A 17720-nucleotide genomic window follows, 5' to 3' on the forward strand; every position below is an offset into this window, starting at 1 on the left:
CAACCGAATCCAGAGCGGAAAGTAGGACTGGATGTTCTTTGAAAGTCAAGACTTCTTTACTTATCGCCAGGAATTTGACAGTATTTGATACGACACATGGCAAAAAGAAAAACGAAACAGGATTCAACAGCGAACATTAACTAAGGGGCACCATCCTCTGAACATTTGACATGTATAATATACATAGAATACCTGGTTTTTCTGGTCAACGTGTGTTTTAATCATGAAATTTGTAAATGTATTCCAACAGTGTTAACCCATAAAGACCCAGTGCTACTTTTGTGGCAGGTTTTCTCTATTTTTAACCTTTCTTAAGGCCTCCGCACCGTCTAATTTTAAAACTCTTCTTAAAACCCACCTCTTTTCTTTGGTTTTTCACACACTGTAGGTTATTGATTTTATGTGCACAGATATTTTATCTGGATAGTTATTATGTTTTTATTGTGTTTATTTTACTGTACAGCATTTTGGAAACCTTTGTGTTTATTTAAATTTGTGCTTTATAAATGAAAATGGATTAGATTTATCATCATTTAATTATATTATTATCGTCTGTATTTTGCATTTTTCTGTGAAAATCAGGCATTTTCCTATTGATCATGTAGATGTTTATAACATCTCAGATTAAAATTGAGGGTTATTCTATCAAAAACGCAGAAAACTGAAGAAAAAGTTACTTTTTTCAGTCAAATATATCATTAATTGAGCATAATCCAATTGTGCCCATTCACTGTCATTGATCAAACTCCGTGGGTTTTACTGGTGAATCAATGTTGTAGAAGATGACTGTGTTTCCACGGTAACAATGGAGCCTCTGAACATCCAAATGGGTCATATCTGATGACCATGAAAAGATGACAAACTGCATTTTACACCAATTATTTACATGCATTGATAGGATTAGTGGATCAACAGGCATTAAACAGTTTAGATCAGTAGATGGCTTTGGTCGACGGTGGATGTTTGGGTCTTTATGGGTTCATATTGACCTTTACTTCATACAAAACAAACTAATTAGAGCAGGATGACATTAACAAAACATTAAATCTGGATTTTTTTTTTCCCCCCAACATTAGGAGGATTTAAGATTTTAATGAACTGTTTTCTGGCTTCATGACCCGAAAACAAAACATTATTAAAACTCTTCCTTTCATAAATTAGGTCATAAACACTATTTTGGTGTTTTATGTATGGTTTTAAAACTGACCTTTACTGTCTTTTATGTATATTTTTTAGTGCAGATGTACGTCTGTGATTTCTATTTAGTGTAGCTTCTGCTGCAGCTGTCTTGGTCAGAACACTCTTGAAAAAGATTTTTAATCTCAATGAGCTTTTTTCCTGGTTAAATAAAGGTTATAATAAAAAAATGACTTAAAAAAACACATTCACAATTAGTAGATTATACACTGGTGGAAAAAGTTTTTGGACACCCCATATATTTGTGATATATTCCATTAAAAATAACTCTTCAGTCATTGAACTCTGCCAAGTATTGTTCCATTCTCCGAACCCACATGCTTCCTTCTGCAAATGCTCCATTCCATCAAGGTCAAAACTGGATGTTTCAGCAGATAATGAGACACATGTTGAAACATTCAGGAATTTAGTTATTTTCTCTTATTTGCATTAGTTTGTGCCTGTCTGATGCTGCCACACCTTTAGAAACACAAAAAAGATTTTCCACAAATATTTCATGATACGATTTGTGATTATTTTATGTTTATTCCACTGAATAACAGGTTGTATTTTAAATTTTTGGTGATTCAGGCATTTTTTACAATTTTCAGAAATCCTCAATTAATTTAGTTCAATGCAGTGTCCCTCGCTAAGGCAAACTGATGTAAATATTATTTTCATGACACCCTTATTATACACGTCATTGAATTTTAAAGCATCTCACTGAGATTAATGTGACTGACTGGTGCTGCATCAGCTTCTTAAGAAGGTATGAGTAATATATTTTCCATCAAGATACAAAATGAGGCAGTAACATTTAGAACTTCTGCAAAAACATGCCAGTGTTTGCACATCCTCCCTTTCTTTGTGCTCTGTCACAGTCCAATTCATCCTGCCAGTTTCTTAATGAACAGAAAATATCATTACACTCCTCATAATAACATATATGAACCAAAACTATGTTCTGTGTCGCTGCTTCAGGAAAGGAAATTTGTGTAAAAGCAGGATGTCTGCAGCCAAGAGACAATCTGAACTTCTTTGTCTAACACTGTTTACTTTGTTTCCTCAGTCGCAGGGAAAAAAAGCTTGTTTCACAAATGCGTCAAGATTAAAGTGGATTAATAATCAAATATTGAGAGACTCTAAACTCATTTATTTCAGGGGTCACATCCAACCCAAAATGATCTCAAGTGGGCCGGACCAGTAAAATACTAACATAATAGCCTATAAATAATGACAACTCCAAATTTAGCTTTTTGTTTTAGTGCAAAAAAGTCAAATTAAGTTATGGAAATGTTTACATTCACAAACTATCCTTTCACAAAACATGTGAATAACCTGACATACACTTCTTAAGAAAAAAAAGTGCCATTTTAACAGTATTATGCCTCGACTTATCATTTATACATGTGCATTACAAATCACAGTAGATTTACAAAGACACATTTGTTAACAGGCGGGTCATTCCATATGAAATCAACAGATTTTAAGAAAATTTCCCACCTGACCCTCTCAGATTTTTCTAAATTTTAACATACTTCTAGTACATTATATATGAAGGGAAAATCCAAAATTTCAAGGCTTAATTGTAAATAGTTCCAAAGTTATGACCATTTGAAGTAGGTAGGGGGTACCCTAAAATTGCAACCAAAATTAAGACTTGAAATTTTCGGCTATTTTCAGGCTTCTATAACTTCTGAACAACAAGAGCTAGAGATCTGAAATTTTCAGAATCATTTCACAGGAATCTATAGTCCTAAGAAATGCGAAAATATTTACTTAAAATTTAGAATTGCATGTTACAGAGAATGACAAATTTGAGATTTTATCCATCGCAAACTTCTAAAATGCTACATTTGGCCACTCATTACACAAAAATTAATCATCATATTCATTAAAAATTTTATGTGCTACATCTCGGCTACTTAGGGAATGGATCTGTGTAAAATGAAGGTCCTATGTTATGTTATGTATGATATATGAACAGCTTAAAATCAAAAATATCTGTCCGACCTTCGGATTCAAGGGTCATTATCAGCATGTGGGATAGGTAGTATCACAAAATAAAAGACACCATGTCAAAGTACAGGAATTGCCCTAAATTTTGACACCAACCACAACTTGCTTCTATAAATCCCACATTTTAGCCGAAAACGTACATATTTAATTTGAACATTTAACATAGAACGATTTATAGAAGCAAGTTGTGCTCGGTGTCAAAATTTAAAAGTAAAAGACATCATGTGGAAGAACAGGAATTGCCCTAAATTTTGACTTTGAATTATATGGAATGACTCAGGCATAACATTCATAAAATTTCAGAGTTTGACACTAAAATTATTTTGACACCCTTGACTATCAATATCTATGGTGTCATTTTTGCACTTCAAAGTCATTCTCTAGGCCATATTTTCAACACGCCTGGTCTAAACAATTGCTAATAAACAAGGCCTTGGCTCAAGATTTAATCCACATTTAATCCAGGTCCTTGTTCAGGTTTTGCCGCTTTATTCCTTACAGGCCATTCTAAAAAAAAAAAAAAAGTGGCTCTGGAATTTCCCCTTGCGAGACAAATAAAGGCATATCTTATCTTAATCTTATCTAACTTTCAAATGAATATTTATCTGTCTTTAGAAAATAAAGACGTCCTGTTATTAAGTCTAATACAACTGAGTTACAATCTCTCAGTTCGACAATGCATATTACAATTCTTTTTCCAACTACGCAGCCACATGAAACTACTAATAAACTGCATCATGGCATTCAGGTATTTTTTTTTTATTTCTGGGTTAAAATTCATACCAGAGTCTCATCAAAACTAAAGAGGATTATAAAAATTACAGGTGATTTTGTGACAAAGAGCCACCGCTGGGATGAGACATCAAGTCCTGACATGCACAGTGACACATACAAAGTACATTGAGAGTAGATATTGTCTTCGTATGATTTTTTTTTTTTTTTTTTTTGGTACAAAGAACAACAGCAAAGAGGCCAAACACACCCCATGACATCAGACTCATCTGCCTGCCCCCAGGCTGGTTACACTGTCAAACTGGAAAGGCCTAAATACTGAGTCAGTTTGGGGGGGCTGGAATTAACAACTCACCGACGTGTCCGCTTTCTCTTTGCAGGTTTTTTTTTTATCTCTCCGTGCGTAGAGAATTAAAAGGTGCCACCTCTGTTAAATCTGTGCCACCTTCAGCTCTTCACAAAACTCCAATGGGGAAAAACACCAGTTAATAATAACCACCGCATACAGGGATTTCGGTCATTTGTAAGTGAAGTTTTATTTTACTGGTGCAAAAAAAAAAAAAAAAAAAGAGGCTTTTAAATTTTCTTGAGGGAGATTTGTTCTTCAAATGTCTGTCTAAACGTCAGGCATTGAGATAAGGTGATCAGTTAATCTGTAATTGCAGTAACTGGTGTGTTTGATAAATAAACAGTGTTTCTATGTAAGGTTTTAGGTGCAGCATCTAAACTATTTAGTAGCACTAAAACACATTCATGTACTATCAATATGGGCACCCTCAAAACTGACTCTCAGCTCTAATGATGTCTTTAAAAGTTTTATTTTTAAGAGTCTGTTTTGGTTTTTTTTAAGTGCCCTTGCTTTTCCAAATTATGTGCATATACTTGATAATAACAATGGTTGAAAATTCTATTCTTTTATTGAAGAATATATCATTTTCCTGCCTCAGTTATGCACCTACGTCTTTACAGAACCTAGGGGAAATTCTGCGACTAAACCAGAAAACCAATATAAACCCTGATGTATTCACTGTTTTCACTTAGTTGAAGAATCGTTTCTTTGATAAATAAACAGTAAAATTGGCTCTAATGATTTCTCCTGTAGGATTCATTATAAGCTTTTTTATTTTTAATGAGCCCTAGCTTTTCCAGTTTTCTGTAAACAGATTTGTTTTTAAAAAGTAAATAAATAATACACCAAAATTATGTAAATCCTCTATTTTTAATAAAAAAAAAAAAAAATTTTCTTTCCCTGTGCATGTGCCGACATCTTCAACAAATCTAGGGAAACTGCTGGATCATGAACAGCACATAAACCTACTGTTTCAGCATGATTTTCATTTTTTTAACATAATAACCTATAAATAATGGCAACTCTGAATGTTTCTCTTTGTTTTAGTGCAAAAGAAGTAAAATTAAGGTATGGAAATGTTTACATTTACAAACTATCCTTTCACAAAAAAAATTCAATAACTTAAAAACTTGACATACATTTATTAAGAAAAATAAGTGCAATTTTAACCGTATTATGCTTCAACTTAGCGTTTATACATGTGCATTACAACTTACAGATCACAGTGGATCTGTGTGGAAGACACACACGTTAACGGGCACAACAATCTTAAAATCTCGAAGTTTGAAACTAAAATTATGTTGACACCCTTGACTATTAATATCTTTCTATTCATGTCATTCTGCAGGCCAGATTTGACCCTCAGGCCATATGTTTGACACCCCATGCTCTAGCTTTTTTTTTTTTTTTTTTTTTTGAGTCTTAGCCTTTCTAAATTTGTGTTAACAGATGTGGGCAAAAAAAAAAGAAATTATGTAAATCCTATATTATTAATGAAAAAATAAAATATGTTGCTTGCCCTGTGCATGTGCCGACATCTTCATTAAATCTAGGGAAAATGCTGGACCCCAAACAGCACATAAACCTACTGTTTCAGCATGATGTTCATTTCTTTTACCATAATTATTGGAATTCCTAAAATATGCTGCACGTAAAAAGCTTGAGCCAGCTGAAAGCATGGTACACATGAGCAGGACAGTAACACATGCAGCTCATTCTGGTTTTGCAAACATACACAACCACCACAACCTTGACTACTGCGAATATATGTTCATCTGTTCAACACAAACATAGACTACAGTATAAACCTGTATTCAACTTTAGGTCCGAATATGTGAAATGTGGTCGATATAGTGTCAACTTTAGACCAAACTCAGTGAACTGTATGTTATGATGCAGGTTTTAAATGAGGTTGGAAACAAAATAATCCCAAACTACTCACCGGAACAATATTAAGGTATGCTGCAGCTCGATTTGCGTACAGCTTCTCTAGTAGCCCTGTGGGAACGCAAATATCTTCTGAATCAGCGTATTCTGCTATACTCAAGGCTTCGGTGTACATCTCAATAGACTTCGTCCATTCTCCTTCTTTGAACACGTCGTTTCCTTCTCCAAAAAGATTCCACACAAGCTCCTTAATAAACACCTGGAAATTACAGACACAATGATATAGAGTAAATGTACACAGAAAGTGAGCATTATGCATAAAACTTACTCTGCATAGCACATGTTGCCTTTATTTACTTTTTTTTTCCCCACACCAAATTACCACAAATGAATTGAAAGTGCAAATGCAAGTGCAATGTGCGATGTGTGACACGGAAAACCCCATATTCAAATGTGTGCTGCATTACCTCATACTGATCTTGGCTTCCAGGAAATGGGAGGGTTGATCTGGAAGAAAAGAACAATTTACAATCAAACATTTTACTGAACATAAAGTGTGACTTTGTTTGCAACTGACCTCATAAAGTTATCAAATAAACTATCATCTTGTCTTTACATACGGCAGAATATGAGTTAAAAGGTAGCATAATTATGGAACAATACAGCAACGTTTTTTATTGTCTTGTGATCATTCAGGAGGGGGTTAAGACAACTATTGTTATGCACTTAAACAATGACAATGTTATCCGTCGTACTGTAGTAAATACTGCGTATTCAGGCAAAACAGGTTTCTGGAAAAATATAGCCATGGCACAGGGGCAGTAGACAGGAAGGTGTGTAGGTGAGTGTGTGAGTATTTGGATTTGTGTGTGTGTTTTTGTCAGTGGTTTGATAGGTTGCTGTGTGTGCAGGTGCTCGATGCTTTGGCTGCCAAATGCAAACAAGTCAGCAAAGCAACACTGTGTAAACAACCCCTTCCTCCTCCACAAAACAAATGCAGCTCAACATCGATACATATTTATAACTGGTATAGTTCATCTGCTATTATTAATACAGTCTCTGTATCTGTTTGAGCTGTAGTCTGGCATTTAAAACTGTTATTGCTCTTTTCACCGTGCTTAAAAGGTAATGAGAACGTGCCAACTTCATTTACCACATCATGACAGGTCTGCGATTCACGAGGCGGCTGCGCAGCAATGTTGTACAGAGAGGTGTTACAGAATGAAACAGGGTTCTTGTAGATGTATTGTCTTGTATAGGCATCATATTATACTGATAAGACCCAATACGTTTCAAGAAAAACTAAAGAAAACTCTAAACATGGATGTAGTACTGGGTAGAACTGTAGAATTATTTGGATCTTAATGTGAAATTAAGATTTTTTTTCACATTTTGGATTCAATGTCATCTAGCAGACATGTACCTTAAAATACAAAATGAAAATGGGCAACTTTATTACTGTTGTAGGTTATTTCTTTTAATATTATATCTAGTTTGTTTTTATGATTAAAAAAAAGATCCAAAATGACCAGTAATTTGTATATTTTCCTCAATAACCAAGTTCATATTAAATGCAACTTAACTCTTATACTGTGTGACCAGATGAATTAATATGGTTCTATTTCCAGCCAAAACAGTGGTTAACCCTTACTGAAAATTATACACTATATGGATAAAAGTATAGGGACACACTGAACTCAGGTGTTAAGGTTACCAAATAATGACAAATACTTGTAATTAAACTTTATATTGCAATTAACATTTTCAGTTCATCTTTATTTTGTTGACATTGTCTTGCGAAATGCTTCTGTATTTGCTTTTACTATTTGTACTTTATCTTTATTATAACAGATTTGCATTTTGGTTAGATAATGTAAATACTGTCCAATGAGTTTATTCTAATTAGGTATAGGCCTATTTTTTGTTCATTGTTCTGGCTTGAAGTCTAAGGACTGGAGTGAGTGAGTATTTAAAACGTTTTTTAGGTTAAGTTATTTGATGATGAGAATGGGGGTGGGATTAAACACATTTCTCTTCTTCCCACTTCTTTTTGAGTGTAAATAAATGTTTTTGGAATTTTGAACTTGCATGTATTCTGTAAATGCTCGAAATAAACAAATGAATGAATGAATGTTCGACCTCTAGATTGCTAAAATATTTGTTATATTCTGAACATAAAGAATTATTTTAAACCACAACTTTCTTCAACTCTCATTCAGGAAGAAAAATCAACCTGTAAAATTGAAAGAAATACTGATTTAACATTTCTCAACAACTGACAAGAATATTTTTATCAGGATAATATTTCATATCAACAGGAATGGGAAATCCTATAAACTGTAAGTGTAATGTGTCCCAATATTTATGTCCATATAGTGTAGATGAATGGTTTTGGTCAATAAATTGGTATTAATATGATGTTTTACAGATTGCTGTTATTAGCAGAACTCTGTTCTAATAGTGGCTGACATGCAATTCTAGGCTCCTCAACTGGAACTCACTCACTTTGCAAAAATCAATAGCTAAAAAAGCGAATCAGTCTCAGCTTACTAGTTAATCTTTGGCTGTTTAGATGTTTTCCCTCCTATAAAATAAGGTAAACAAGGAAATGTTGGCCAATCAAACAGTTATGTACTTTTTCCCCACTTCTAAATACTGTTATGTGTCTTTAAAACTCCATTATTGGTTAACTTCTACTCAAAATAAAAAATATTATTCACTACTAGAAGCTCTACTCAGTATGATGACTATTTACACCTCTTACTACCAGTTATAACTTAACACACAGTTAATTACAGACAATTTAGTTATTTTGCAACATTAAAAACACAGAAGCAATCACACTACAAGGATATGATCCCATTTAGGGGTGTTCGAAAATATCAGTTCTGCAATATATCGCAATATTTCATTTCACAATACTGTATCGATACAAAAAAGTACTGTATTGATATTTTTAGATATTTATTCAAATGCAGATATGATGGAGGTTTGTACTTATTTTTTAATTTTCTTTATTGTCATCATATTATTTATTATTATTGAACACTGTTTTATTAAATAATGGTTATTTGAAATATCCTAAAAGCACTTTTTACTGTCTGAGAGGCAGATGTTAGTTCCTTTGGAAATCAGGAGTATTAGAAAAATGTTGTGATATAACATTAGATCCTGTTCTGATCAAATAAAAATGTGTTTAGTATTTGTGCATATTTCTGGTGTAATTCAATCGTTCCAGGACATAATCAAAAAACAAAAAATTGCCTTTTTAACAGTATAATGATATATCGTGATATATCGTCTCATGATCCTAATATTGTGATTTGTATCATATCGCCAGATTCTTGCCAATACACACTCCTAATCCCATTATACAGCTGAGATTTTAGTTTAAAAAGGAACCAGTGTTAAAGTTAGCAGCATCTGTTTTTTTTTTGTTCTGTTGTTACTATGTTGTAGTTCGTATAATAAGACATACTTAGATACAGGAACTGTTTCATGCATATATTTTACTTCGTATATCATTTCATGGGGCTAAGCAAACCCTGTACTAATCAAAGCCTACTTTGTATGCATGATTAAATTAAGCTGGTTTATTTCCTCTGTGCTCCTGACAGTAGAATAAGCTATAAATCAGTCATGGAACAAAATGAATGTATGATGCAAAGCAGCCGAATCAGTCTTGCATCATGCAGTCTGTGGAGCTGCACATTTTTTTAATTAAAAAAAGGACCTAAAAACAGTCGGCAGAAGCAGCATCTACCAGTGACAAGAATTGAAAACACAAGAGGTCAATAACATTAAAAGGTGCAGGAAAATTACTAAGGGTTAAAGTGAAAGAATCAAATCAAAGTTGTGAAATGTGTCTCATATTCTTTGGAAATCCATTTAATCACTTTTGGGAATTTCCTGATTACAAGAACCCCCAGAGTTTAAATAAACAATGCCACTTACTGGATGAACTGCAGGCCCTTCTGAATCTCCTGCCAGCGGCTTCTTCTGTCCTGACACGCTCCGGACATGTTTGCGTGTTTTTTATATTAACTTCTAAGAGTCAACACCTTCAAGAAACACATGAATTAGTCAAAGTCATAATAAACAGGAAGTGACAACAACACAACACATAACACATTCCTGATCATCACTTAAGCTTCATCAGTAAGAAATCCAACTGGTTACGTGACGTTCAAAGTAATGACACAAATCCTGAGGAGCTCCATCCTGCCTCCCTTCACTTTTACAACTTCCGCATTTGGTGATGACGACACGCGCCAAGTCCCGGAAATAAAAGTTGACTTTTTATTTGCGATCAAATCGATAACCTCAAAAATATAGACTTTTTAGATTATTAACTATCCGTGTAATACTTTAAGTGACCGAGCACAATTCGAAAACTTCTCGATATAAGAAAACTATTCGAACTTAGCATCTGACAGCTATGCGTCCATTATCGGACAGATGTTCAAGCTTGTGGCCGACATCTTTTTTTTTTTTTTTTTTTTCGTATCTACTTCTAAACTAATTACACTCTAGAATACCACATTAAACAAACCATTTTATATTTGATTCATGTTGGGTTTTGTTTAATTTTATAATGTAATCACGAGTCGTTTCTTCAACTTGTGTCATAACATGAACGATAAGTACGACGGCGCGTAAAAAGCGCCAAGACGGACTGTCATCTTAAGTGTCAAAGCTGTCAACTACTAGCTATTATTCCTAATAATTTAACTTTACGACAAAACTAGCTGCTATAAAGTATTCGATGTAGCTTCATAGGATATTCAGATCAAGCGATGTGAAGCTTGTAATAGCACTAAACAGTCTGTCTATCTGTATCATTTCAGGCACCGACTTCCCAGTAATGTCCATTTTAGGTGGATTTCTAAAAACAGTAGCTGTCATAAGTTTGTACGCATATGTACTTTAAGTAATACTGTAAGCCAGAGGGGAAGCGTATCATTAAAGTTGAGTTTTATTCGAAAAGGAAGCGGCTCATAAAAGTTGTCCGATAATGGAAGCATGATAGTTAGCGCACGTGTGTTACCCGGGGCCGGGACCACCGAGAGCTAGCAAAGGTTAGCAATTTGTATCCCACATAGTTATACAGCTGTCAACACACTGAAATTACAACGAATTGTTAAAACACAACGATCGAGTGAAGTGTCAGGATCACTCGGACCCGACTAGTTAAATAACGAGATTGAGTTAAGTTTCTAGGAAGTAGACTGAACCTAACAAAGCATAGGCATGTCCAAGTTAAACTAGTTCCCCCAACGCAAACAATAGCGATCTATAGCCGTTCGACTCTTTACTGAAACCTCACAAATATCAAGCATGACGACTGAAAAGTAGCCACTGCGTGTACTTACATGAATGAATCTTTCCCCCAAACAAACCTCACGTCGGGTTACTAAAAGGAGGGAAAGTGATTTTTTTCGTTTTAGCTAAAATAACTTGGCTATATGTGGTGTATCGCTGAAGGCCGCCCTTTGGTTCTTCTTCTTCTTTTCTGATAGTCGCTTACAGTACATGACTCTTACCGCAGTGCTGCCCCCTCAGGCTGTTATGGTGAACTACATCACTTCCAATAACCTGTATTGTACAAAGCGAACCCTTTCTTCTTCGTTGGTTTTGTGGCGGGTGGAAACTTGTTTTATGTGCATTACCGTCATCTGTAGTGTTGGAGTGTGAATAAAATTGATTTAATCCTCAATTTATTTATTATTTATTTATTTACCTTTATTTAACCAGAAAGTCCCATTTAACCCTTTCATGCATGAATTATGAGAACCTTAGTTGCGACTTTTTTCCGGAGTGTTTTTATTCCTCTTTAGGCATCTAAAAACAATGCAATTGCAAATTTTATTTTATTTTTTTTACTTTTTATTTATTAAATTTCAAAAGAACAAAAAATGAGCATGGGATCATCATGGGTGTTACAATTAAACTTAAAATGTTCTTTTACATCATGCACACATACATCATTGTACAATTATGGTTGTATTAACCCTTTCATGCATAGTGGTCACTACAGTGGACAGTTCTTCTCCAGCTGTTCTCTTGTATATTCATGGGTTTTGTTGTCTTAGTTCCATATCAGCCAACACAGTGGACGCTTATACACCATCCCATAATACACTGACATTCATACCATAACTGTAACTTTGCTGTTCTTGATAAAACTGATCTGCATGAACATGTCTGAGTGTAAATCACTTGTTTTTCGTTAGACACAAAGGTTTTTTTGCATATTATCTCCATGAAGTGAGTAATAATTAGCATTAGAATATATTAAAATGGGAGAAAACATCAGACTTGGAGCATTAAAAATGTTTTTATTTCATTGTTTTCATATTACTTTCTTACGGAACAGGATTAGGGCCACTGGACTTTCATCTCAGAATTCTGACTAAACTCAGAATTCTGACTTTTTTCCTCAGAATTCTGACTTTTTTCTCAGAATTCTGACTTTAATCTCTTTAATCTGACTTTAATTCTGACTTTTTTCCCCCATAATAATAATTAAAAATATACATATATTGGACCTTATTTTCATTTATGATTTTTTTTTTTTTTCTAGTGGCCCTAATCCTCTGCCGTACTTTCTGATATTGGGTTTTAAACACACATTTCTTTACTTCAAAAATTAAATGCATGGACATTTTTGTAACACCATGAAAAAAAAATCGATGCCATTGTTTTTTTTTTTTCATGTCTAAGGAGGAATAAAAACACTCAAGAAAAAAAATCTTTACTAAGGTTCTCATAATTCATCCATGAAAGGGTTAATCAAGGTGCGTACACAATCCATTTTTCCCAGTGTTCAGTACATTTCTCCAACTCAAGTCTTAAAGCAAAAGTAAGTCTCTCCATACAGTAAATTTCTTTAATAATCCCACGCCAGAGGTCCAAAGTTGGAGGGTCGGATTGCAACCATTTTCGGGTTATAGCTTTCCTACTACTTGACAAAAGTATCTTCAATAAGTATTTATCCTTCTGAGGGACTGTTTCCAGTATTTTATCAAGATATAAAGTAACAAAAGAATAATCTAAATCCATCCCTATTATTTTATTTATCTCGGTTGCCACCTCGCTCCAATATGACTGGATTTTCGGACAGGCCCAGAAAACATGGAAGTGATTGGCCATAGTGTTTCCACAAGTTCGCCAACAAAAGCCTCAGCTCTGTGTGCCTGTTTGGAGTGCTGTTATTTTAGGAGTTATAAAAAAAATCTCATTATCTCACTGCAATTGCAATTTTAATATTTTATTTATGAACCTATTTTTCATGGCGTTGCAAAATTTCCACCATACTTTGAACTTTTGAAGCAAAGAAATGTGTATTTAACAACATCAGAAAATGATATACTTCGGGAAGACTATGTAATTAAACATTTTTAATGCTCCTAATCTGATGCTTTCTCACATTTTAACATATTCTAATACTAGTTGTTACTCACTTATTGAAGATATTATGCAAAAAAAAACAAAACTGTTAACCCTTTCATGCACGAATTATGAGAACCTTGATCAAATTTTTTTCCTGAGTGTTTTTATTCCTCTTTAGGCATGAAAAAAACTATGTGATTGAAAATTTTCTTCTGAAAAATAAATAAAATAAAAATAATTTTAAAAATTAAAAAAATACATTAAAAAAATAATGAAAAAAAAAAAAATCTTATGAGCTTATTTTTCATGTAGTTGCAAAAATGTTCACTCAGCTGGACACCACACATTTAATTTTTGATGCACAAAAACATGCATTTACTGATAAATTGTGTGAAAACTGTGGGGAAGGCTTGTGATTCTGGGGGTTTATGCTCAGGAGAGATCTACATAATGTTACCAATTCATGTCAGAAAAGATATGTAGTGTCTTAAAACTTTAATAAAGATATGTGTAAAAAAAAAAAAAAAAAAAAAAGAACAACAAAATCCATGAATATATAAGAGAACAGCTGTAGAATAGCTGTCTACTGTAGTGACCAGTATACATGAAAGGGTTAAATACACTCTAAGAGCAATTAGCAATTGATTTGCACTAAAACATGTTACTGCAGATCAATCTATTTAACAAGAACGGTAAAGTTTCACTAATGGTATGAATTGCAGTTGAAATACAGCCAGCAATGCACGGCGTTAATTTAGTGGATGTCATTAATTGCAAATTTCTTCCGATGTAAAATAAATATCTGAAATTTTTTAACATTGATATTAATCCTTAGATGTTACTTGATACAAGCATATTTTTTCTACCTTCAGGGGTGTCCTGATATAGAAGGATTTACAAGATGTTCCTGGGATGTTCAGCATTTCTGACTTCCTCTCAGCCATCTTGGTTATGAGTAAAAAAAAAAAAAAAAAAAAAAAAAAAAAGCACTTCCCATGACTGGCTAATAGGTGACAGTGTATGGCATCATGTACAAGCGTCCCACTGTGTTGGCAACTAAAACGTCAAAACCCATAAATGTACAAGAGAACAGCTTTTGAAGAGCTGTCCACTCTACTGACCACTATGCATGAAAGGGTTGAATCAGAAATGTCTTCTGGCCAAAATAGCAGCTATACAAAATTACACAAAAATTAACAATAAAACAGAATAAGAGCTATTAAAATCCAATAGCATGAAAATCAATGACATTCCTTCCTCATTGCATTATTTTCTGAGCATGTTTTTTGTTTTAGTTTAAAACTTTTTGAAGATTATTCCATGAACTTGGCGCCAAAAACCTGTTTGACCAAAGTCTGTCCAAGCACCAAGACCTAAAAAGCCACCTGCAACCAAAAAGCATCCGCACGTAAAATGTTTAATGTCTTTTAAATCACTATTCTCATCAATGCATGTAAATAATTCAAGTAAGATACAGTTTCTTAGCTTTTCATCATCACTGGATATGACTCATTTGGACAGTCAGAGGCTCCACTGACTATATTTTCATAAGAAAGTCACCTTTTCTTCAGTTTTCTGTTTTGATATACTTTGGTATAATATTTGATGATCACATTTGAATTTACTCTGAACATTTATGAACATAATCAGTAAATCAAATATAAAAATACCAAATTTTCACCCAAAAAAATACAAATCGCAGAGGATAATATTCTAATAAATGGTAATAAACCACTTAGGAAAAGGTTAAATATAGAGGAAAAAAAATAATAATTGTCACAAACATTGTTCTAGGTGTTTAAGGGTTAACACCTTCAGGGACAGCAAAACAAAACACATTCTTTACTCAAGTGTGAGCACACATGCTTATGTTAGAATGCTTGTAACACAGCAGCAATACTGTTTCATCTCCCCTGTATGTACAGTCTCGGAAAAAATTATTAGACCATCAAAAGTCATCAAAAACAATGGTTATGCAATCAAGTACCAACTCCTGTGTGTATCATGTGACTGAAACCGACAGAAAAGAAAACATGGAATGCCTAAAAGCACTGTTTTTGTCAGTACAATGCCATAGATATTGATGTAAGAACTGAAGTGATTTAGGTTATTATCAAGAAAACATGGAAAATGGTTGGATATCATGTCTGAAATTAAACTCTTATGATCTTTTTGTTGTTGTTGTTATTATATTTGTCCAAACAAATGTACCTTTAGTTGTACCAGGCATTAAAATGAACAAGAAATTGAAGAAAACAAGGGTGGTCTAATAACTTTAATAACTTCATCGAAAGATATAATTTTAAAAAATGGAAAATGTCATTCACTTGTTGCTAAACTAACAGGAATAAATGGTTACTTTTACAGAAACAGAGCAAAAATCTCCATGTTTAATAGGAAATGAAACAGTGAAGAACCTCCACTTCCACTCTTGTGTGTTTGTTAGATTCATTACTGCTGACAGTTATTCTTCTCATAAAGGCTGAACAGACGCCTTTAAGAGCACGATGTGATACGTACGAAGCTGGAAATGACAAAATGATCATTACTGAACACATTGAGTGACTGGTTGATGTTCAAACGCTGAACATAAATGCACCTATAGGTCCATCAAAAATTATGATTATAGACAATTCTGCTTCTGAATGTGACTGTTATTACTCATATTCTGTTATGTTCTTTAGTTTTATGTTTGTATTTCTGTTATCATTAACAGTGGGGGTTGAATATTCAGCCCCACCACGTCCCAAATTTAACATCGTGATATTTTGCTATTTTAAATGGAATTATGCTTTTTAAAACATTTCCCTGTGGTCTACATAAACTGTAAATGCTCTGCTTGGGTCTGAATTCTTTATTTATTAAACTCCACAGGTGCATCTTCAACCCTATTTCTGAGTACACCTGAGGCAGAGGCGATTTCTCACAGACTGCAAGGGAAGCTCAGCTTGCCCCTAAAATTACTCAAATTAAATGGTTAAATATGTTCGGTTGTGTTGACATTTCATTGACTACAAATGTGTTAGAACACGTTCATCTCACAGACGAGTTCGTTCAGAATCAGCTTTATCACAAATCAACAGACTCGATGTTGTTCACTTCTCCTCCATTCCCGTTACGCTGTTTTCTCATTCGATCTCTGCTCAGTGCATTTGTCCGTAGACGCTCAGCGTCCATGCACTTCAATGGGACTGAGTGGAACAGTTTTTTTCATTGCCTCAAAACTGGACGGTAATTGGATAAATGCCACGATGTTGTCCTGCCCCCAGACTCTCGTAGTCTCCGGGGTTGAATGGAGCTGTGGGCGGAGCTCGGTTGCCTGGACTCTGGGCTTCCACGTGCTGATTGGAGGATCAGTCGAAAGGCTGAATGCCGTTTAATCGACAGCTATTTTCAGATCTACTCCTTCACTGACACAGTTCAGTTTAATACCGTCGCACATTCTGCTGTGAAATCGAGAGAAACCACAACGAAATGACTTGTTAATTTCTTGCACTGTAAATAAAACACACTCACTGTACTTCCTTGTTTCAATTTAACATAATTTCAACGTTTTGTTGTTTACTTGGTGCAATAAGGTCACTGACCATTTTCTTAAAAAGGAACGGAGGGACGAATTTGTGTTTAAATAACTTGACTTTTTTTTTATGTAAGCCGACAATGAGCTTTTCCCCTCTCTGAAAGACGAGCAGTCGCCACTGACCTGAGGCACACCTGGATTAATCATTGTGCAGTTTTAATAATATTATGCCGCAACTTAACATCGCAGTGGATCAAAGGCACAAAAGGCATTAAATAACAGGCGGAGCATTGTTAAAATGGCACTTACTGTCTCTTAGGACATTTTAGGTTATTCATTGTTGTTAAGGTTATTTACAGTTTTTGTGAAAGGATAGTTTGCAAAATTACGCAAATGTTTTTACACTAAAACAAAGAGAAAAATCTGGGGTTTTCATTATTTACAAGTTATCGTGATAGTATTTTGCTGACACTTGACATTGAATCGATCTTTTATTGGTCTTTCAAACTGTTTCACACCCCTGAATGTAAAAAAATCTTCTGTGTACATTTTTAATTTCACAGGCTGCATTGGACCCTTTGGTGGCCCAGTTTTGGCCCGCGGGCCTTATGTTTGACCCCCTTGGTCTATGTGATAAATGGTTCC

General features: G+C 34.2%; 1 protein-coding gene across 2 annotated transcripts in view; it reads right to left on the minus strand.

Moving 5' to 3' along the window:
* The window catches only part of zc3h7a (zinc finger CCCH-type containing 7A), a 35930-nt gene extending 24267 nt beyond the window's left edge, over positions 1 to 11663 (minus strand). For both annotated transcript variants that reach the window (XM_030141731.1, XM_030141730.1), the window contains exons 1-4: positions 11536 to 11663; positions 10118 to 10224; positions 6631 to 6670; positions 6219 to 6422 (exon numbers count right to left, since the gene is read on the minus strand). In XM_030141731.1, the coding sequence (XP_029997591.1) occupies positions 6219 to 6422; positions 6631 to 6670; positions 10118 to 10185 (312 nt within the window). In that variant the 5' untranslated portion in view covers positions 10186 to 10224; positions 11536 to 11663. The remainder of the gene's footprint in view (positions 1 to 6218; positions 6423 to 6630; positions 6671 to 10117; positions 10225 to 11535) is intronic.
* Positions 11664 to 17720: the final 6057 nt, after the last annotated feature.

The sequence above is a fragment of the Sphaeramia orbicularis genome, chromosome 8 (assembly GCF_902148855.1).
Source record: "Sphaeramia orbicularis chromosome 8, fSphaOr1.1, whole genome shotgun sequence".
In the NCBI taxonomy this organism is placed as follows: Eukaryota; Metazoa; Chordata; class Actinopteri; order Kurtiformes; family Apogonidae; genus Sphaeramia; species Sphaeramia orbicularis.